The 24312-nt window shown below is 37.6% G+C and overlaps 1 protein-coding gene across 3 annotated transcripts in view; it reads right to left on the bottom strand.

Annotated features, from left to right (window-relative positions):
- Positions 1-24312, bottom strand: part of AKAP6 (A-kinase anchoring protein 6) — a 314138-nt gene that overhangs the window by 154359 nt on the left and 135467 nt on the right. For all 3 annotated transcript variants that reach the window (XM_063117789.1, XM_063117791.1, XM_063117790.1), the window contains 2 exons: positions 20999-21095; positions 19564-19727 (listed from right to left, as the gene is read on the bottom strand). In XM_063117789.1, coding sequence (XP_062973859.1) covers positions 19564-19727; positions 20999-21095 — 261 coding nt within the window. The remainder of the gene's footprint in view (positions 1-19563; positions 19728-20998; positions 21096-24312) is intronic.

Below are 24312 nucleotides of genomic sequence, written 5' to 3'. Positions count from 1 at the left end.
CTTATAATCACTTGGATCCCAGAGTGGTGCACAGATAAAACCAGAACAATATAAACATAAATAATTTCCAAAGCTAAAAATGTATTAAATTATTAACAAATTGAATCAGTAGATTTTTTTAAAAAAAAGCAATTAAAACTATGTGTAACCATGCAAATATGTATTCTTTTTTGTCCTCCTTTGTGGTGATTCACAAGTAGCCACCTTAAGCTTTGATCTCAGCAGCCAGGAAAGAAAGCTGCAAAGTCTAGAAGTGGGATACCAGAAAAAGCAGAATCCCTTCCAAGCAAGGAATCTCTCTGCAGTTTGAATATATAGAGCAGGGTCCATTATTTTGTGGACTGTTAGCATCGGGACATGCACAGATTAGGGCCTTTTTAGTTAGTGCTTGTCATAAACAGGTGCTTGGCTATTTTGATCTGAGTTATTTTGCTTTAAAACCCTTAATTTGCAAACTGCTTTGAGCATGTGCAAATGTAGCCTATACATGTTTTAAATCAATAGGCATGGCTAATAGATAATTCTCAGTACCCACTCCGAGCAAAATTCCAAGATTATTTTGGAAAGTTGTAAGTTTGTAATGCTCTTTGTTGTGTTTGCTCTAAGAGACTAATAACCCAATACTATACATTACTCAGAATTAAGTCCCTCGGAGTTCAAACAGACATACTCACATGTAAGTGAATATAGGATTACAGCTGACATGACTACTCTTTTGGAATCTGTTCATAGAGCAGGCTGGTCTCATTCTCTCAACTGAGCCTACCTTAAAGACTAAAGTCATATTTTTGCTTAAGCATCCCAAATAGTAGTTTTCTGCACAGAAACACAAGTATTCCATTCTGTACGTTTTTTCCTAACAAACCCAGCAACTCAGAAAAATCAGTTACGTTGTGTTATGATGCATGATGTTTTTATAATAATGTGGCATGGCTTAATGACAAAAAGCTGGCTTTCTATCCAAAATGTAAAGCATTTTATGTCTTTTTCACAGAGAAAAAAACCTCCATTATCATGCGGCGCGCAACATCCAGGGAGGAACCAGGATGTTGTGCCTGCCTTTTTTTAAAAAAATAAAAAATAAAAGACAGGAGCTGGAGCACACCTGCGCTCCAGCGAAAAAGTAAGTGTGCTATTTTTTTAAAAAAAAGCCCCGCCCCCCAACCCCTGCTCCCGGGATCCCCTGTGTGTCATCTGGATGCGCAGGGATGATCCCCAAGATAATGCCTGGTCTAGACATGCCCAGACTTGGAGAAGTTACCAACTTTGGGGGTCTCTCTCTCTGAATACACAAGTCTAAAGTAGAAAATTAAGAATGGGATACGTTCAGGATGAGATGCCTTTATTACAGAGGAAATCACGGCTGTGCAATTTCACACCCATGCATGTAAGGCCTTGCATGAACAAGCTTCTGTGAGTGGCTTGCACAAGAAAAGTAGCCACATTATACCATACGCAAGCTTATTTCCACATGTTGCAGTGCGTATTTGGATCTCAAACACAGTTTATCCAGGAATAAATAATTTATAACTAGCTACTATACTCAGTGTTGCCTGGGTCCCCGAATAACATTAATTTGATAAATAGTCAGGATTGAGTCCTGACACTTTTGTGAGGTGGGAGACCCTGAAAGACTTTTCTCCCCTCAAAGTAACAGGGATCCCCCTGGTCCCCCTCATGGCTGGACCAGCAGCTTCAGTATATGGCAGCCTTTCTCAGCAGGTCCAGCCCATGAGGAGGAAAGGAGGGACGGGCAGGCAGAACAGACCTGCTTTCCTTCTAGGGCAGAGGAGGAAGTGTGGGTGAGGGATGGTGCCCTGAGTGACCTGGCTGGCTGACTTACTGACTTATGAATAGGCTGGTTGGTGCCATTGGTGAGAGGCCCAGAGCTGCGCTCTCCTTCCCTCCCATTCCTGATGGTGCATAGCAACTGAGTCAGCCAGCTCCAGACACTCTCCTTTCAGGCCCAGGATGGCGATGGTGGCAATGGCCATGGGAGCTGGGCAGGAGAAGCTGCTGGCACTGACTCTGCTCAGCTTCTTCATTTAGAACCCATGGATGAGGCCCAAGGAAGGGGAGATAAAGGCTGGGCAGACGGGCCTCATGAGGATGGGATTTGGGTCAGTAGGGTCCAGCTGAGGGGAAGAGTTGAGCCACTTCCAGCTGATGGCTGCCAAAGACTGGTAAGTCTTCACTCCTGCCCAAGGCATGCTGGGAGTTGTAGGCGTAAGCCTAGGTTTATTAAATTCTTAAAAATTACTTTACCCCCCCCCCCCAAATCATGGTTTTAAAAGATTTTTCTGGTACATTGTTCAGCCAGACCTATCTGCATGCCAAATTTCTGGACATACAAACCCACACACATACTTTCAGTTTTACAGAGAGACTAATTAATGCCTTCCAATTTAAGATCCAGAAATTTTGGTTACAGTGGAACACTTTCTCATTGAGCTGAGGATGCACAAGGATGTGGGGAAGCCCTCAGAGGGACGACAATAGCTATAAAGATGCAATCCTATGTATGTTTAGACAAAAAGACTTCTGGCTGGGGATGATGGAGTTGTAGGACTTTATTCTGGATTGTGTTTTGGGTGGTTTTTTCTGGCTTAGAAAGCACATGCTCTGCTTTTTGACTAGGACTCATTCATTAAATCGACCACCCAACGCAATTTTAATAGAAAGGTTTCTCAATAGCTTCTAATAACAGCTAATATGTACTAACAACAGCTCTGAGAATATGCATGAGATTACAATATATTAAAGACCCATCAGCTTTTCAGAAGAACATGTAATTTCATGTTCATTGCTTCTTGGTTTCTGACTCACAAATTTGGATGGTTGCACTGCAATTTCAAGTTGAATCAAAGCTAATGTAATTTTAATAAAAACTCCAATAAAAAGTTAAAGTTGTGTCCCCAATAGCATTAATGACCGATACGGTCATTACTGAGAGATAATTGACCTTCTGGCACTTCTCTTCACATGGAAACTTTCCTTCCGGTACAGTCAATTATTTAACAGTATTTAATCTATAAGAGATCATTGTTTCACCAAGAACCCTGGCATACTGCTTTTGCCATATATCTCTAACAAATGATGCAATATATACATTATAGGCTTCTCTTTCTAACAAGCATTTCTAAGGACTTCCTTTCCATTGTGTATATTCACCACATACTTGGAAGAACTTCATATAATAGTAAATGTATATGAAGGTCTCAGAAAATACATATAACATTTTGAGGGCAAGAAATAGAAAGTAAGATAAGAGGAAAACTGCCATTTTGCTAAGTAATTAAGAAAACTGAGATGATTGGACTGAAAGATAGAATAGATATAGGTCAAGATTAACTATACCATAGAAGAGGGACTAACTAAACTGGTCCCTATGTACTTTGATGCAAATGTCTGTGTTATGTGTTGAGATAAAATACTGAAAGTTGATAGTTCTATAAACTACAGCTGACCTGAGATATGGGATTAGAATGACGTATAGTTCCATACCTTTGATTTGGATCTCATCGGTGGTCAAAATTACAATTTAGAGAAGTGTGGTTTCTGAGCAGGTCTTAATCTATCATGAGATAAATATGATAGGTGCAAATACAGACATAGTGAAGTGATATGTATAATCTGTATGGTTTGATTTAAACACAGTGCCTATCAGATGCAAAGGTTGTTCACTTATTGTTTTCTGGACAGAAGTCTCACCTATTATGAGTTCACACATAATGAGAAGCCACTATGGGTGAATTTCCTTGTGGGGCTTCTTGTTGTAGAAGTGGCCGCCATTCTGAGTACTTGAGCTGCAATGGGGGGAGGGCATAGGTTGTTGTTATGTGTAAACCCAATGAGCATGGGTTGTTGGGCTTATTTATTTTTATTAGATTGTAAGCCTATGCGGCAGGGTCTTGCTATTTACTGTTTTACTCTGTACAGCACCATGTACATTGATGGTGCTATATAAATAAATAATAATAATAATAATAATTATTTTTGTATAGTTTTTATGGCTTCTTAACCATCCCAACAACCCACCCTTGCTGGGTTCACACGTAACATCAAGCTACAATGTGCCCCACCATGACTCAAATATTCAAAATGGAGACTGCTGCTACAACAAAAAACCCCAAGGGGAAATTTACCTACAGTTGCTTCTCATTATGTGCGAACCAGATGTCTAAGGGGTGAGGTGAGAAGAAAGTAACTAGTGATCTCAGTTATATCACATTTATTTCCCTATTCTTTACTGAGACATGCCAGTGTGGGACAGTCTAGTTCACCTTTTACTTTTTTCCTGTGTTGAGGAGAGGGAGAAGGTTGTATGAGAGTCCAAGACTCAGGGTTCTTCCAGGTGAGGCTCTTTATCATGCAGTTGCCCTGCCTCATGGTCCAGACCATCTTCCATTTCTAACCTTCCCATGCTTTCCCACTGTTTATTCCATCTTTTTTCTTACTAGAAAAAGTCTGTCAAGGAGGAAAAGATGGAATAGCTGCACAATGCCTTTGGATTAGGAGTTAATGTCTGAAAGCAACCCCCATACTGCCTTGAGAGATTTGTTCTCAGAAACGAAATTGTTCTTATGCTTATAAAATACCAAAACTATACTGAAAATTTGAGAAAACAAAGTAGAAGTGGATACAAAGGGAGAGAAAAAAGAGGGCAAATCTTAAAGAAATGTTAGAGTTAAAATGTGGATTGCTTAGAGAAACGTTGTACCATTCAATAGGTTGTGTCCCATTGGGTTCTTCTCAAATCCACCTTTTCATCTTCAGCCCTCCACAGTACTCCTAAGCTGTTCCCCAACCCCCAATCAGCAAAAATTGCCTCCTCCTTTTTTCTATTCATAGAAGTCTCTATTAGATCAATGGGCCATCCATGCATGAATGGAAGAACAACCCACCACGTTTTGTCCACAAGCTGAGAATTAAAACTTGCAATTGACCCTTTAGGACAAACTATTCAAAATGGCTGTTGCCACCTCAACAAATGTTAAATGTTACACAAGGCCTCATTGGAAAATACTATTTGAAAGGTTTCCTTATGCAAAATGTGACTGAGTAAACTCTGTACTATACAAACAAAAAAAGTAAGAGGAGTTTTTTATTATTTGTATAAAATATATTATTCTTTCAGGCTTTACTGAAATAGTTCCTATTTAATTGCAGAGAAACCCTAAGAAGGTTACAGCAGTGAAACATTAAAATTCTAAGGGCAACTAATAACATTAAAACTTTATAGCCCCAGATAGAATAATTTAGACAAAAACAACATGAACATATGTTTTGTGTAATAATAACAAACATTTATAGCTGTCAAGAGAGAAAAACACAGGTTTATGCACACCTTAATGGCGTGCATGGCTGAGCATGAGTATATTTAAAACATAATATATTACAAAATTGACAGCAGGCATGACTCTTCTGGGTACTATGTTAAATCAATGAATAAATTACTAAAAGTGTGCTGTGGCTGTTTGGATGTGTAATTGAGCTTAACGTATGTAGTGTTATTTCAAAAGAAACTGTTCAAGGAGTTTCTAGTCCAATCCACTATGCATCTTTTTTAAGCTGTTTGCAAATAGCAATAAATGAAACTGTCTCACAGTAGGAAGGAAGTTTAGTTATATACACATTAGGCAAATGGGGAAAAGTTAATTTTAATATGCTTTTTCAAGAATTAAAAACAAACTAACAACAGCAACAGTACTTGCTGTATTAAAAAAATAAACATTTTCATACTGTGATTTAAATTTATTTTAATTAAGGATTGTTCTATATTCCAAGGTATTTATGTCAAGGTAAATCAAGAAGAAATTCACAAAATACATTCTAGGTGTGCCATATTTGGAAACCTTGTGGTGGGGTCAAAACAAAGGCCTGGATCTATTACACCCTTAAATCTTGAGCATTAAAATATCATCCATTCAATTTAAAAAGATCCAAAGTTACAGCAGGGGAGTGCCTTATGTTTAAAACACTTATATTTTAATTTTTAAAATATGCAAAAATGATTTTGCGACTAGAAAGTTATAAGCATAAAAAACAAAGTAAAAAACCAGCCCATAAATATGATATTTAGAACAAATATGCTGTGGACATATTTCCACGTGTAATTATTGAGCAGTTCATCTTACTTTCTATAAACAGGGTTTATTTAATGAGAAAATGAGAGCACTGTATCCCTTCCCCTGACTATTTTGCTGGCCTGATAGGGCTTATTTTTGTGTGCAAATGTGTTAAAGTTAATTTCTACTATGGTAATTTCAAGTTAGAATTAACATAAAGGAAGTGTTTAAATTACAGACTCCAGGAAGATGTTTACAGGCTCTCAAGGTATTTAATTCATGTTACCTTTTGGGAACTCCCCCATGTTTAAGAATGTCATACTAAAATATTGCTTGCCTTAATTTAACTTTTAAGGGTAGAGATGGATGAGTCTGTCAGATGCAGTTTCTCACACTTCTCACTTTTCCAATTTTAAGTTCAGATCATCTTGAACTTTGAGAATTTCTCTAGTCTTAAATTTGGTTGATCCCAAACTTTGAGATTATTTTTTAGTTTGCTTGAAAAGTCCTAAGATTTTTGTGTGTGCAGTTTTCTCTTAAACATGCATTTTTGTACGCATTTTTGCCGATTACACACATTTTTAGCAAGCAATTTCCCATGATGCATCATTTTCAACAGTATTTTCCCTAACATACACATCTGTGTATGAATTTTGTGATTAGAAAGCTCCATTGCAAAATTCTGACAAGTGTGAATTTTGAAGGGTAACTTGAGTTTCAGTTCATATAGGTGCATTTGTATTAAAATGTGACCTGAAAAAAAAATTTCCTAATCCTATTTTGTAGTTAACTCCATGTACAGGTGTCTCACTAATTTTGGCTGAAGCAGTTATATGATACTGATGTCAGAGTAGTTCGTTCTCTCTGTTGCTCTTATAAGGACCAACTTTAGGGTGACCATATTTTGGAAACCAAAAAGGAGGACAACATGGTCACCCTCAAGGGGGCGTGTCCAGTACCAAGGGGGCGTGCCCACCCGAACATAGCCTTGGTCACATGTCTGATTTTACAGCACACATTTAAGACAAATCTGTTCTACATAACATCTTAATGTTAAAATCACTGAAATAAAGAACAAGTGAGAGATTCAATGTATCTGAAATTAACTTCACTCACTCCTACTTTTGTAGGTTTTGCTGTACTTTGAAGCTTTTGCTATACTCTGTGTGTTACATTCTCCCCTTCCTTCAAATATCTTTTCTGACTGTATCTTCACTCATTGCAAGCTGCTGTCGTTGTTAACAGGGTTTGCTACTGGCCCCAGATCTGTTTCAAATTTGATATGGCTAAAGCTCTACCTAAAAGCTATCATGGTGCCAACTTTCAGCTCTTTATCTTTAAAAAATGACAGTTTAAAAAATAATAATTTTAAAACCACATTTTTTAAAAAATTCCTAAAAAATGAATGGATGAACGGATCTGTTTCAAATTTGGTGTGGCTAAAGCTCTACCTAAATCCTATCATGGTACAAAGTTTCATCTCTTTATCTTTAAAAATAACTATTTTAAAAATAATAATTTTAAAACCTCAATTTTTAAAAAAATCCTTAAAAATCAATGGATGAATGGATCTGTTTCAAACTTGGTATGACTAAAGCCCTTCCTAAGAGCTACCATTGTGCCAAGGTTCATGTCTTTATCTTAAAAAATGACAGAGTTATAAGCATTTTTGTTCATTCCCATTAGAGCTGCTCTTTGAAAAAAAATCCGGATATCCCCTCCCACTCCCGGATTTACCACCAAAAACCCGGGCAAATCTGGTCATATGATCACCCTAACCAACTTCAATGGTGCCATTTGGAGAGGTTCATTTCTCAGTGGGTTATTTAGGGTGCATAGCTGGCTGGGGAATGCTGGGAGTTTTAGGACTTTTTAATGCCTAACATGCATAGGATTGTGCCTTTAATGCTTTATTTTTAGGCATGAGATATGTTCATTCAATCCCCCTCCACACCCACCCATGTTGTTCCTCTGAGGAACAACAGCATGGCCAGAACAAGCTGTGTTAATCTCAAGACCCAAAATGTGACATTGGATCAGGAAAGGGAGATGGTTCTGTGTTCTTCCACCCCGAGGAGGTACTTTGTAGCAAAGGAGAACTAAAATCAATTGCTTAATTTCCTCACTAATTCCATACATTCTGATTAAAGATATAAATTTGGGCCTTTCTAGGTAGAATAGTGTATATGAAGAACCAACTTCTTCTGTGGACAAGGAACACTGCTACGTACACAACTGCGGCTTCCTCCTCAGATGTTAGAATTGGTAGGCTACTCATATGAGCTTTTAAATGAATGCATTATCCCTGTATCCCAACATATATGAAAAAAGGAGTGCTTTCATGCTGACAATACATTTCTGCTCCAAATTCCTTAAAGTAGAAAGTAGAAAAATGGATTCACCTGGGATGCCCTCTGACACTTAGAATTGCAGAGCTGTCTGGAGTTTCCTAAAGTGGAAAATATGTCCTCCCACTGCTGGGAACAAACAGACTGGCAGGTGATAAGAGAAAATATGAAATGTGGTCTGGAGGCTGAGTTAACGGGGGAAATGAAGTTGAGGAGGGAAGGAAGGATCTTGAACATTCTGAAAATTCAAGGGCTCCCTTACTGAAAAATGTTTCTGGACCTGCTAAATCTTGGGCTTTTCTCTTGATCAGTGGGTATCTGTCAACTAATGAGTATTCTTGTGCACTGGGAAGGAATATTGTAAATCAGCGGAATGAGCCAAATTTGGCAGTGGAGGGAGGGGATTTGTGAAGTTGAAAGAAAAGCTTCCATGAGGGGTGAATCTCTAAAACGTAGGTCAATAAACACTTTTGAAAGCCTCTAATTTAGGAGATTCTTGTTGTATCTAAAATCTCCAATAGGGTATGTCTAAAGAACAAGTTTTTAAACATTAAGTGAAATATCTGCCATTTACTTTTGTTTTCTACCACTACACAATCCAGGCCGAGTGTGTGGAAAACTATGGGTTGGTTAAGAGCCCGTATCTTCCAACAGATGACTGGTGTCTGTGGTAACAGAAGGTGCTGAAGGTATCAGAAGGTATCAGCTTAAGGAGAGGACAAGTGGATGCTAAATATGTCATGTTCATTACATTCCTGATATTGAAAAAGGACTGTTATTATGGAGGCCTGGATTCCCCTGATTTACAGTGTTAAAACTCTTTCACCACTAAGTCTATTTGTCAATTCTACCATAGCATAAAACATTTTGAAGTCTGCCAGATATAAAATCTAGGATGTCCAAATAGATTTTGTCTTCAAACATTGTTTTACCTGTTTTTCCCTTTGTGCCCACCATAGTGGAGAATAGTTATGTTTTATGTATTCTGCTGGGAGTAGAACTAAGAGATTCTAGAGATAAAAAGGTTGCTATAAGATGTTGTGCTGAAAGACTAAAACAGGCTAGTATTGGAAAAAAGAAAGAAAAAAGGAAATATGCCACCCAACCAGTAGAGTATGAAAGTAATTAAAATAGTTTAAAAAGAATGCTAACATGCAGAACCTAAAATTTGCCTTTATCTAACAGTATCTTTGTTCACATCAGTGTTCCTTTTGTTCTCTATTACATAGATAATCATTCTTCAACATCAACCGTAACAGCAAAAATTCAAATACCGAACTGCTAATTAAACACAGTAATATTTATAAGGTGTTAGTTTATTCTGAAGATATGAACACTTAATTTAACGCCCAAATACAATAAAAGTGTAAAATGTTTTGGGGGGAAATTAGTGCAGTGACTTTTTGCTAACTAGCCAATGGAATGAAGAAATGCCTTTCATCTCCAGATGTGCAATGTTATTTCAATAATATGACAGAGGCAATATGCTTGTAAGAGGAAGCAAAAACAAAAACCCTTGAACAAGAATTGTGATAACTTCTGTATAAATATGCACATAAAGATCTTTTAAGGCTAATCTTTTTCTATGCTTTTTTAAAAAACAACAACAGCAATATTTATGAAAACAGAACACAATGGTTGGTGTAGGACAGAATTGATTTAGGAGACTGTTACCTGAACCACTGCAGAAAAGTATACTTAATGCCTCTTCGCACAAAACATTTCCCTTTGTTAGTGACTCAGCCATGAAACACCACAACAATCAATAATAAAGAACAAATGGTACCGCACTAATAAACCTAAATCGGTGAACAGAATTTAGTATTAAGGAATAACATTAAAGGAATAACAGTCTAAAGGAAGTACATTCATGAGAGAAAATTGACATTTTTAAAAAATACAGAGACTCGAGAGATAGAGAGTTTTAATTGCATCTATTTCACAAAAAAGTGCAAAGGTTTTACCCCACCCATTTTACAAATCCAAAATATTCTCCTATGGTAATTAAAAAAGTAGCTCCAGAAGTGTGGAGACATGCATAAACGTTCAGGCAGCACATAATCCCATGTCATAAGAGGTGTAGATGGGAGTGGGACAAGGGTTCCTGATATGAGGGTACAGACAATCTTAGCGAAAGTAGCACGTAATCTGTGCACAAACAGATGGAGAGTTACATGGATAATTTTCTATCTTGTGACACTGTTAGCAGCCTCAAAATTTCCCCCAATCCAGAGAACCCAGTAATTCTATTTTTCCTTATAGGCTACATCTCGGTTTTCTGAATTCACCTCAATTCATATGATAAGTGAATAGCCATCATGTTCTACAAACTGTGAGGAACTTTAAAGGGGGGGGGAAGTGGGGAGTATACTCGCCACAGCCATATAATTAAACCAACTTGATGTGTTCGTTTATCTAAAAACCTCGAGTAACAGAATATGAATCAATCCAGTTCTGAAAGATAGACAAAGGCAACTCAAGTCCAACGTTCAAATCACTGCTACACTAACTTGTTTTCATCACTAGATTGATCATAATATGAATCTTTGGAGATTAGAAACCTGGAGCCGAAAAGCTCTTTAGATGAACTAAGGAAAATATCCACTCACGTATATGACATTTCTCTGTATTGATCAGAAACTCCAAATCAATTCACTCACACTTTTTCAGTATCATAATACTAATCTTAACCATCACAGAAGACACACTGTAGGTTGAACTATCAAGATGCATCTGAGTCCCTAACCATAGATTGGCAATTTATAGCTACCACTCAACCTTTTTTCCTTTAAATTTTTGTAGCCATTTTACAAACGCCCTCTGAGATTTACCAACAAATTTGGCTTTTTCATGCTGGATCAGTTTGTATAGTCAGTGAAGGCTACAATACTATGCACACTTACTAGGGAATTAGTCCCATTGAACTCAATAGGGCTTACTTCTTAGTAGAAGTACCTCGTATAAATTATGCTTTTGACTTCTCAGAGCAGTCACTCCCATTTTATTTTCCTGGCAAACAAACCCACATGGACTTTTGACTGTGCAAGCTCATCCTAAATGTCACCATGACATTTAAAGAGTGATTTAGAGTTTGCAAAAAGTTCCCTTCTCTTCCCTGTTCACTTCCATGATGGGTAGTTTGTGCCACTCATTGGGCCAGTTTGAACTTAATACTAAACCATAGATTAGCATTACAAGAATGAGTATAAACCCCACCCCTAAGCACTGCCACAGATGTTTGTAAGGTTTCACTTCTACTTTTGATTAAAAACGGCTTGCTGTGTCCAAACTCAGTTACTGCTTTACATAAATGCATTAAATCCACTTCTCTGTAAGGATTCCTGTCAGTACCATTTTCCCTATAGCAATAGAATAAAAAATCGGTTACTACTATGCATAGTAATAACAATAAATAATACTAGAAATAAAGGTGATGGATCATGAACCGCCCAGAGAGCTTCGGCTATTGGGCGGTATAAAAATGTAATAAATAAATAAATAACATAACTAAAGTTGGAATAAAAACTTTGAAAAACAAATATTGTCCCTGTAGGAAGAATAAAACCATTTAGAATAACGAAGCTTCCAATATTTAAATTATGTCTGTGCTGTTGCCATCACAGGAATATGGGAAGCTGTTTATACCAAGTCAGGTCATTGGTTCATCTTGTAGATGAGTCTCGTCTACACTGGCTGGCAGCAGATCTACACCAAGCAGGATATGACACTTTGAAAATGTTTTGAGAACTGTACATGGAGTGTGTCCTGGGCCAGTTGTCAGTACTGTTTCAAACTGTTCTAAAGCAGTAGTGTAGATCTTGCCAGGACTAGCCCTGTCCAGAAGATGTGAAGTAGGTAAATCCTGATGAAAAATGAACTGAAACAAATGTCTCATACATTCCTACCAATAAATAGAATGATGAAAAGCAAGATAGAAGAAGATAAAGCAACGGGGAAAGAGCAGAGGGGATAGGGGTACATTTTGGGGTATCAACTGGGAAAGGACTGTGCTATTATTTTCCCCAAGAATAAAGCTTACTGTATTAATAACTGTATCATATATGAACCAAGTGTATTATCTGTTCTAATTGTTATTATATTCCTTAATTATCTAAGTGCAATCCTATAATGACTACTCCAGAAGTAAGTCCCATTGAGCTCAATAATGCTTACACTCAAGTAAGTGGATGCACGATTGCTACTTGGATCTCATTTATCCAAATGGAACATTTTAACAAAAAGCATTTCTAAAACGTATCAAGTTTCAGTTTTAAAATGTTTATATTAATTCTCGCTGGAAATTACAATATGTTTCTAGGTGAACTTTAAATATTCCTTCCTGCCTTTATATTCTTTCTTTCTTTCTTCTTTCTTTTTTATATTTAAAGGTCAGGGGCAGGATGCACCACAAGAGAAGGGCTTAAATATAGTTTTAAAAAAACTGTTTTCCAAATCGAATACATCCCCAAACCCTATTTCTAGTTATGAATAAGCAAAACACCTGTCACATAACAAAAGGCATAATTGTATATGCAAAGTCTGAGTTCCTCAATGTGAGTGCTTACAATATATTTTTAAAATTGCAGCTTCCGTCCTTCTGTATGCTTCTAAAAAGGCCCCATGGTAGTGTGAAAACAGTTTTTAAAAGTCCTATGGGAAAATTTTCCTAGAGACTTTGAAATACTTACCAGTTCTGGTTTCTTTGGAGATTTGTAAAATCAGCTCTCTTCTGCTGTCTCTCAACAAGGTGAAAAAAGAAAAATACCCCCTAGATATATTCCTTAGATTTTCTATTATACTTCACAGGTTTTGTATGGCTTCTGAAGTAAGCTTATGTGGAAATCTAGAATTATTTGTTATTATTGTCTTTTTATTTTGATTACTTTCTCAATCTACAAAAGGAGGATTCATACTTTTGCAATACTTGAGGTGAAACATTATCAATTTAAAGGTAATAAATTACAGAATTAAAAATAAACTTAGCATCTATTAGTTGGAGGAGTTGCCTGCAAAAATCCTCATGTCTTGAGTTTCTCCTTTTCCCTAATAAATATCACATTAAAATCCAAAAGCAAAAGAACTGGCAACTTAATAAAAAGCAACATATAGGGTTGGATCCAGCAAAAGCCTTCCAGTGAAACTTTTCTGCTGGATCAATGGGGAAGGAAGTGATCTATGCAAATTCCTGCCCATCCCATCCCAGAACAGTGGGGGAAGTCATGCAGATGAGGCTGGTGGCTCTGATTTTGGTGGGGCTGTGAATCCACTCTAGGTTTCTAAACGAGCTGTCTAAGGTGCTTAATCTATTTTGGGGATAGGATTCAATGCCTTAGATGACTCTTTTGAAGTTCTGGCTGGTTCTGATTGAAGCCCGGAGTAGATTTACAGAGCCACCAAAATTGGAGTCTCCAGCATCTTCTGGTGGGGGGCTGCAGAAGATGGGGAAATCATCAAATTTTGCTTCCCACCTTTCTTCCAACAGGAACTTTCTAAGCAGAACTCCACTTAGGGACACTCCTGCCAGAAGAATAAAACTCTGGATCCAATCCATAGCATTTAACCCCCCCCCACCTGTTAACTGGTCCTCGTTGCTTCTTTCGAGTTGCCACAATCCCAGTGCTGCAGTGACAGCCGAAGCAAAAACTGGCAAAATTCCCATGACATGGTCTAGATTAGGGGTAGGCAACGCTTTTGGCCCCATGGGCAAATATGCCACTTTTTTTTCAGGCCCAATTGCACATTTTCCCATGGTCAACTGGGCCCACTGGAATTTATTTTTGGAATTCTCACTTCTCTTCCCCCTTTCCGTTTCTTCTGGAAGTCCTTTCACACTCACCTTCCCTTCCCTTCCCTGCTGCTACCATGATCCATTCCTGCTACTACTGCCAGCACCATAGAGGAAAAGGAGGGGGTCAGCAGGAGTCCAGTCTGCAGGGAGGGGGGATGTCTGGGAGGTCAAAAATGGTTCCTGGACCCACCCAAGTTGCCCATACCTTATCTAAAACAAAGAGAGCCAGTGTGGTGTAGTGGCTAAGGTGTCAGACTGGGAGTCAGGAGATCTGGGTTCTAATCCCCACTCAGCCATGGAAACCCATGGGGTGACTTTGGGCCAGTCAGAAACTCTCAGCCCAACCCACCTCACAGGGTTGTTGTTGTGAGAATAAAAATGGAGAGGAGGAATATTATGTACGCCGCCTTGGGTTTCTTGGAGGAAGATAAGGCGGGATATAAATGCAAAAATAAATGAATAAATAAATAGATCTAAAACAAAGTGTTCTGAAACTAAGAACACTGACTAGTATTAGAATTCAATGGGCTGAATCCAGACTCTTAGACCAGATCTACACCTTGTGTCAAATCATTACAAATGTGGATTAAGAACAAGATATAACAATATGAAAGTGGTATATGGAATGTAGATTGTGCCCCAACAGTTATCAGTGCACTTCAATACTGCAATAAACCAGTAGTGTGGATCCGGCCTTATTTGCATTTTGTTCTTATTGAAAAAAGTGAAATGTTAGTTGTGATTAATTTAAGCTTCATTAATTTCATTAGGAATTTAGTAAAACTAATTTAGTCTTGATCCAGCCCATAGAGTTTGAGTTCATACTAGGGATAAATGAATGTGTATCAGTTTTGTATGTATAAAATCATATATTAATTCTGTCCAATTTCTGCATTATTCTATGATTTTTTTTAAAAAAGAATCTGCCTGAAAATGTGCATTTATTTATGCAACTTTCCCTAACAAACACATTTTGTATGTATATTTCTGACATGTACTCATTTCTGTACACATATTTTCCTAGCAGATGCAGTTTTGTATACAATTTTCCCTAACACACACATTTTTGCACACAGTTTTTGAGCTGAGAACTGCATTGTAATGTATTGAAAAGTGTGGAATCTAAATGGTGACTGTATTATAATCTGCATATTAGTTTGGAAACTCCTAATGAGGTTGGTTCACCTAAAAATTCAGATCAAATGAAATTCTGGCATCCCTAGTTGAGATACTTGCTTTTTTCTTTGTTTTTGTTTCAGGATTATCCAGACTAATCCGAAGAGTAGGTATTATATTATTGAGCCTAGTGGACAGTAGTAACACACATACGGTAACAGGAACCTGAGGGTAAACTGTTCAACGGATAATTAATGAACAATAAGTGTATCATGTTCTAGCTTGCTGCCTCTCTTTTATAAATGTGTTCATATTGGTTGGTCTGTTCTTAGGATTTCCTCAGTCACCGAAGAAGAAGAAGAAGAAGAAGAAGAAGAAGAAGGAGGAGGAGGAGGAGGAGGAGGAGGAGGAGGAGATAGCTAAATTACTTTTGTTAATTTATATAATTACTGGATTTTATTATATTAAGTGTATTATAAGGATTGCTAGTAAATATATGTATAACAAGCAGTACTAATAATAAATAAATAAATAAATAAATATTTTAAAATATAAAATGGTCCATTTGCAAAAAAATAGAAATGTAAAATGGAACAAGGTGCCCAGCAAAAATAAAATTAAAAAACCTTCACTCTTAATTCATGTTAGATCTTCCAATACAGTTAACCAAGCTTGGAATATATTAGTTACAATTATAACATAAGAAGTGTATAATCTGAATACCCTGTATAAGTGATAGCACATGCCATTTCATTATATAATCTTTAGCATTTAGACAGCACAGTGTAGAGGAATAATAAGCTAACTCCTGAAACAAGAACTTTAAATTTCTACTCAGACTGAATCTTACAATCTTTTTAGATCTTTCTGAGATGTATTGATGACATCTTCATAATCTGAATGAAGAAGAAAACACTTCTCATATTCCACCAAGACTTCAACAAGTTGTACCCCACTATTAATCTGAAAGGTTTGCTTTCTGGACACTACATTGATATTAAGCAATTGGTATATAGGATGATCCTGGATCTGGAAACAAAGCCCTATGAGAAGAGTCTGAAATAACTGGGCATGTTTAGCCTTGAGAAGAGAAGACTGGGGGGAGACATGATAGCACTCTTTAAGAACGAGAAAGGTTGTCACAGAGAGGAGGGCCAGGATTTCTTCTCAATCATCCCAGAGTGCAGGACCTGGAATAATGGGCTCAAGTTACAGGAAGCCAGATTCTGGCTGGGCATTAGCAAAAACTTCATGACTGTTAAGCAGTATGACAATGGGACCAATTACTTAGGAAGGTAGTAGGCTTTCCCACACTAGAGTCATTCAAGATGCAGCTGGACAGCCATCTGTCAGGGATGCCTTCTGCACTACACAGGAAGTTGGACTCAATGACCTTATAGCCCCCTTCCAACTCTACTATTCTATTATTCTATGAAATGCCACCTTACAATGGAAACCCACTGATAGAGGCCCAAACCAGACATTTTCTCATTTTTATTCTAGAGTAGGCACAGGGTTGGATAAGGAGGGGCTCTAACCCTTTCCCTACTGCTATGGGCCCAATCTGGATCAGCCCCCTCACCACACCTGCAATTTCTATTGAAAAAATAGTGATCCGTTGGTTTTATTTTTTATTCTAGAGTAAAAATGGGGGGAAATCAGCAGGTGTCATTTGTATGTATCAGCATCTGGTGAAATTCCCTTTTCTATGTAACTGTTAAAGATACAGGACCCCTGTCCTCCTTTCCATATGGTCACCCTAATAGGATTGCACCCTAAATAAAGTACCACCTTGTTGAGGACAGACTGGTAATCAGCATACTTTAGACAGAAGCTCCCATAGGATAGTACTGTTAGACAGGCCTACAGAGAAAGGGCTAAAACATTGTTGTTTTTAAAAGGATACTGTTGTTTTTATACTGTTTTTAGGTTTTTTAAATTTTGTATACTTTTAATGTTTACTATTTTTAATTGTTGTAAACCGCCCAGAGAGCTTCGGCTGTGGGGCGGTATATAAATGTAATAAAATAAATAAATAAAATAAATAAAAACATCACTTATTGCTATTTACAGGTCCCTATGTGGTTTAATTACGGAAGACACCTGGTGGAGGCTTATGGAAGCTGAAAGATTAGATAGACACTTTCTAAACAAATGAGCAAATAAATAAAATCTATCTATCGTAAGCTGCCCTGGAAATATTTATATTGAAGGGTGGCATATATATATATATATATATATATATATATATATATATATATTTATAATAAGCAAATAAACCCAACATGAAAGATCTGCAGCCCATTCTAGCAAATGTTCCCTCTCATGGATGTTAGGTGGTAAACTTGTCTTAGCTAACTGATATTTCCTTAAGCTGAAATGGCTACCCATTGGCAGAAACAGGCCATGAAGGAGACACACAAAGGCAGGAATTAAGCCCTGAAACCAACGTTGGTGACAGCTCGGTTCCCCATTTTCTGTGGTTTATTCTGTTGTAAAAACATTTAAGCTTGTTTTAAACTTTTAGAGTTTATTCTACTGTTTAAAATTGTAAGTTTTTTTTAAATGATTTCTTATATTTTTGTATCTTATGATTTTCAGTTTAATGGGTAGTATAGAAATGTAATAAATAAATAATAAATAAATGCTCAATGACTATTTAGTATAATATTCTAAATGATTGAAATGTAATATAATATTCATCTTGAGTAACTAAGTGCATATACAGAGAACAGGGAATGCTCTTGCCCTCTTCAGCTATCTGTATTTCTCCTGTTGCATTTTGGTCTCAGAGATTTTTTTCCTAGCTTTTTGTAGTGTCTCAAACTGTATCTGGAAAAATCAAAACCTTATCCCCAGAACCACCGACAGTATTAATATACAGTCATGGGCAACTATTGCATAGTCCGTGTGATGTCACTAGTGATGAATGACACATTTCCCCTCCCCACACACTGTGAATTTTGAAATTGTTTTAAAAAGTATACTGGATTGTTTTTTTTACACATGATAAATGGGAAAGTTGAAATTTAGCCTTCTAAAAGGAGATCAAAATAATCCAAGGCTAGGTACTTCAGGATCCATTTCATTAAGTCCCCCCTCCCCATTCTTCTTTGAAGAGCGCCCTGGAGTTAGGGATGCATGAATTTGATTTTGACAACTTCCAAACATTTTGAAGCACAAGTGTATTCAGCCCCATTTCTACACTTGCTTGCAATATTTTTTTGTAACAATTCAGCGTGAATATTCATATGTATCTGTATACGCATTTCTCCAAATGTATGCATTTCCGTGTACAATTTCCTCTAATGCACACATTTTTGCAAGCGTCTTTTGATCAGGAAATGGCATTGCAAAATATGGAGAAGTGCAAAAATGTAAGGATAATTCATTCAGATTCGCATTTTAGCTCAGGAAGTGTGAATTAGTTCCTTTTGTATTAAAATTTCTCATCTACCCGTACTAAGAGTCCATCATTCCCTTTCTCTTAAAAAAAAACCGCTGTTAAAAAAAAGGAACTAACAGGTTTTCTCCCCTGCCTCAAAGTTATTCACCCTGCAGCAAAGTTCCTCTTTCCATAAGGGGAAGTTGCTTTCATGGCTCCAAAGGAATTCATCACTAAATAGATATGGATATCAGTACTTTATTTGTAAAGTACTTGATATATTCAACACATGCACCATCATGGAAGGCTTAAACTCCTAGCAAAAAAGATTTGTGGCAAAGCATATGACCTTCTCCCCACTGCAATGGCCATCCCCTAATTAGGCAATGCATCTGATAGTCATTAACAGGAATGAGATAATGAATCACTTTCTCTCTTCTTTGTTAATTTGCTGTAACCAAGCGGCTAATGGATGTCAGAGCTGAGTGATTGCACTGATTATAGTGATTTATAGTTGCAACAAAACAATTTAAAGCCATTCTGATTATTCATGTTAAAGATACTTTATGTTTTGTTTACTAAATATTTTACATCCCTTTCCTGTCCCTTTGCAGATTTCCATACCAGGGTGGGTCGGTGGGGTGTGGGATTCTTTGTGAAAATGTAAAAAGTTTCAGGCAGGGGATTTTTGTTTTCTTTTCTTTTTGGTATTGTTTCAGAGTAAGACATTTTATTTTGTTTATAGAAAAAATTACCCAGTAGAAATGAAAAGCCTTAGGGTGGAAGAAAACTTCAGTGGTGTCTAGTTCAAAAGAAGGAGGAAATAAGAGGAAATAAGACAAACTTCAAGCCACTTACCTTGGGGCTCTCAGTCCCTTCCTCATCCTCTGCAGACACATCAGTAGCCAGTATCTCTGCTTTGATGATACTCAGAGCCCTAAGAATCCAGCTGTGTTGTCGTTTGATTTGCCTCTGTAGTTCCTTCCATTGACTTGCAATCATCTGCAGCATGTCCTTCAGTCCTTCTCCAAAAATGAGATAAACAAATGAAGTCATACATCAAACTTCATCTTTTAATAACATTACCTAAGCAAAGGGCAGCAAAAGAACTCTGGGTGAGACAAAAAAACCCATCTTCTCCTTAAGTACTTTGGCACACTTTACTGAGAAATCCGATCAGGAATTCTGCCATATTGATATTGCAAACTATGTGATAGGGTCAAAATGTGACACACAAACAGCATGTTAAGTTCTGACTGAAGACAGCAAAGAAAACTAAAGTAACATATAACCTGGTGACTCATATGTAAAAGAAACAGTAGGGAAATCCATACTTCTTCAGGACATGCACTTGCTGCTGCTCTCATTTTCCATTTCTAAAATTTCCTCTTCTTGATAAATATGCAATGACCTACTAGTCATCAGTTTTTGAGACCTTGCTACCATTCTACAACCTCCAGGGAATTATGCAAATCAGCTAACTGATTTACTATAGCATTAATGTTTTGGAAGGGGAGAATCCATTTGAAATATTAGAGGAGCATGTACAGGTAGACAAGTAACAGATGTAAGAACTCAAATAATCATCATCATCATCATCATCACACTAAAACCTAGAGGACAATTTCATCTCTAACCTCCGCTAAAACAATCCTTTCCAACCAGGCCAAAACAAACTCAGCAATTTTTAGAAATATAGAACGTTCTGATTAAAACCATACCATTAAACTACTCAAGCCAAGTTTCAACAATATGACAAAAGTTATTATTCATCCTGACCTAAGGCTTATGATGAAAAGGACAAGCATAACTAAAGGAAATAACTATTCCTAATTTTAAAACCTTTCCTAATAAATACTTTAATATTGCACTAAGAATTAGGTTAAATGGCAAAGGAGCCTTTACCAGTGCAATTACTCATGCTGGCTATGTAAAAATATATATGTGTATAGATATGAAATCCTAATTTATCATCTTAATGTTATTTCCATAGCACCTACATCAAAGAACATGTCAGCGTGAAGTTTTCAGTGATGTAATTTCAATTGAAACTCAGCTGAGCAGCGAGACCAAAATAAAATGAACAGACTATTTGCTGGCAGTATTTCATTTTATAAGTATCACAGCATTGTATGCAGTATATGAAACATTTATAAATCTTGAAGGTCAAACTGATAATGTAAATATTAATAATACATAAGGAAGTGAATATATGCAGTAATTTACAGCAATGCTTCTTTATTCTTTAATAGTCTGGAGACATAAAGAATTGCAATATTTCAGAAGGATTTACCTGATTTGTGAGATACTATAAGATCAAGAAGTTGGCGTCCTTCTTCTACGACAGCTTCCTTTAAAGCACAGTGGCTATCTACATTCAGCTTAAAACTCTGCAAGGAAATATATATATACACACACGTATTTATAGAAGTACCAAATGTTGGAGAGGCATTTTAAGATAAAACACACGTACAAAATTACTTGCTACTTTTTATCAAGAACCACAGTCACATTCATTTGCAATCCTAAAACCGATTGATATTTTGGAACTGAGCTCAGAATGTTTCCATTAGATTAGCAAAATGCATCTGTGTTGAAACAGCTGACAAAACTAGAAATTCATTAGGTTTTATGAAAAGCCGCAACCCATAGGCTATATTTGGAATAACTGTCCTATAAAATAGCTGAAGCCATTGCCAGATGAGCCCTCTTGTTCAGATTTATTTCAAATATTTGTGAATGGACTGTTTATATAAATATATCCTGCGTGTAGTAATATTTATTAATGCAAAATATTGTAACAAATTAATACTGTTAATCTGTTGCAACTGCCTTTCTCTTTCATCCTGGCATTCTTAAACTGCATTAGGTGTCCCTTGCCTTTATAGGTATAATTAATATTATGCTTTTGCAATAGCCTACTGCATTCATAGAATCATAGAATCATAGAATAGCAGAGTTGGAAGGGGCCTACAAGGCCATCGAGTCCAACCCCCTGCTCAATGCAGGAATCCACCCTAAAGCATCCCTGACAGATGGTTGTCCAGCTGCCTCTTGAAGGCCTCTAGTGTGGGAGAGGCCACAACCTCCCTAGGTAACTGATTCCATTGTCGCACTGCTCTAACAGTCAGGAAGTTTTTCCTGATGTCCATCTGGAATCTGCCTTCCTTTAACTTGAGTCCATTATTCCGTGTCCTGCACTCTGGGAGGATCGAGAAGAGAACCTGGCCCTCCTCTGTGTGGCAACCTTTTAAGTATTTGAAGAGTGCTATCGTGTCTCCCCTCAATCTTCTCTTCTCCAGGCTGAACATGCCCAGTTCTTTCAGTCTCTCTTCATAGGGCTTTGTTTCCAGACCCCTGATCATCCTGGTTGTCCTCCTCTGAACACGCTCCAGCTTGTCTGCGTCCTTCTTGAATTGTGGAGCCCAGAACTGGACGCAATACTCTAGATGAGGCCTAACCAGGGCCGAATAGAGAGGAACCAGTACCTCACGTGATTTGGAAGCTATACTTCTATTAATGCAGCCCAAAATAGCATTTGCCTTTCTTGCAGCCATATCGCACTGTTGGCTCATACTTAGCTTGCAATCTACAACAATTCCAAGATCCTTCTCGTTTGTAGTATTGCTGAGCCAAGTATCCCCCATCTTGTAACTGTGCCTTTGGTTTCTATTTCCTAAATGTAGAACTTGGCATTTATCCCTATTAAATTCCATCCTGTTGTTTTCAGCCCAGCACTCCAGCCTATCAAGATCACTTTGAAGTTTGTTTCTGTCTTCCAGGGTATTAGCTATCACACCCAATTTTGTGTCATCTGCAAATTTGATAAGCGTTCCCTGCACCTCCTCGTCCAAATCATTAATAAAAATGTTGAAGAGCATGGGGCCCAGGACTGAGCCCTGCGGCACCCCACTCGTTGCCTCTCCCCAGTTTGAGAAGGTTCCATTGATAAGTACTCTTTGAGTCCGATTCTGTAGCCAACTGTGAATCCACCTAATAGTTGTCCCATCTAGCCCACTTTTAGCTAGTTTGTTAATCAGAATGTCATGTGGTACTTTGTCAAAAGCTTTGCTGAAGTCAAGATATATGACGTCCACAGCGTTCCCACGGTCCACAAGGGAGGTTACCTTATCAAAAAATGAGATCAAATTTGTCTGACAGGACTTGTTCTTGACAAATCCATGTTGGCTTCTAGTGATCACCGCATTGATTTCAAGGTGTTTACAGATTGACTTCTTTATAATCTGCTCATAGGGATGGATGTCAGACTGACTGGTCTGTAGTTCCCAGGTTCCTCCTACAGAACAACTACTGTATTTATCTAGGTGATAATTAACTTCATTTGACAATTATACATAGGATGCATCACAAAGAAACTACAGGCACTCTGTGCAAATGAATTTGCCTTTGATTATTTGATATGACCGGTCACAAATCAGTCTTTACAATTCAAGACCTACAAAATGTAATTGAAAGGATCTTATTTTTACACACCTAGAACACAACCTACCTATTCTCACACACTTATAGCACTCAGTCTAGGGGGAATATAATCCCCTGCTTCTCATTCCCCCTCTCCTTCCTCTCAATTTTTTCCTCCTGCCATGGCAGCAAAGTCATAGATAGTTGTGCTCAGAAGGAGGAATGGATAGCTAAAGTGATGAGCTGTCATTTCTACAGGGGTGTGGTCAAATAGCATTGTTTACTAGGCTCTTTGGAAGTTTTGCTGTCCAAAACACAGTTTCCAGTTGCTCCTCTTAGCTTTTCCAAGTAATGCCCCCTTTTCCTGTCATGTAGATCCAAACGGTGACGATTGTTTATAGTACAGTGCACTATTGCAAACTACATGGAAGAAAATCTGGGTTTGCAACTCAGGCCTAATATCTACACCAAGCAGGATTTTGCACTATGAAAGCAGTATATAAGAGGCAGGAGCCATGCTACTGCTTTATAGCAGTATTGAAGTGCACTGACAACTGTTGGGGCCCATTGACACATACCATATATTGCTTTCATACCACTTTATCCTGCTTGGTGTGGCTCCTGCCTTTTATATACTGCTTTCATAGTGCAATATCCTGCTTGGTGTAGATTAGGCCTCAAACAAGGAACAGGCACTAATCCTGGTTCCCTGCTTATTGTACCTGTATGATATACATATTTGAAAACATATGTTGATTGCTTTCCCATATAAGGTGTACACTTAAAAAATGTAGTATGAGAAAACACCCTCAAGAGTCAGAGCCTTTCCACAATGTGTAGTCCCAACTGTGACTTACAACCCCTTAAGCCTGGGATCGCCTTTGGTTCTTTTTCCCTTAGGGTTCTCTGATTCCATGGCAACCATAATTAGCTGTTTGCTTGCATCTGTCCTCTCATTCATGCCTAAAGAAGCCATGTGCTGATGTCACAGTGCTCACAAACCAGACATTTATGGACATTATTCTCTTGAGGGGGCACTTTCTTCCCCCAAACCACCAGGGACAGACCTTTGTATCAACCCCATATCAATTAGATTTATTTAGAGGAAGTACTCTAGCTGATTATCATGTCCAAACTGTTCCCTAGTACTCAAACTGTTAAAAAAAACTTGGCAAGTGGCACAGT

The sequence above is a fragment of the Elgaria multicarinata genome, chromosome 2 (assembly GCF_023053635.1).
Source record: "Elgaria multicarinata webbii isolate HBS135686 ecotype San Diego chromosome 2, rElgMul1.1.pri, whole genome shotgun sequence".
Taxonomy (NCBI): Eukaryota; Metazoa; Chordata; class Lepidosauria; order Squamata; family Anguidae; genus Elgaria; species Elgaria multicarinata.
This window is presented reverse-complemented; position numbering and strand designations above follow the sequence as displayed.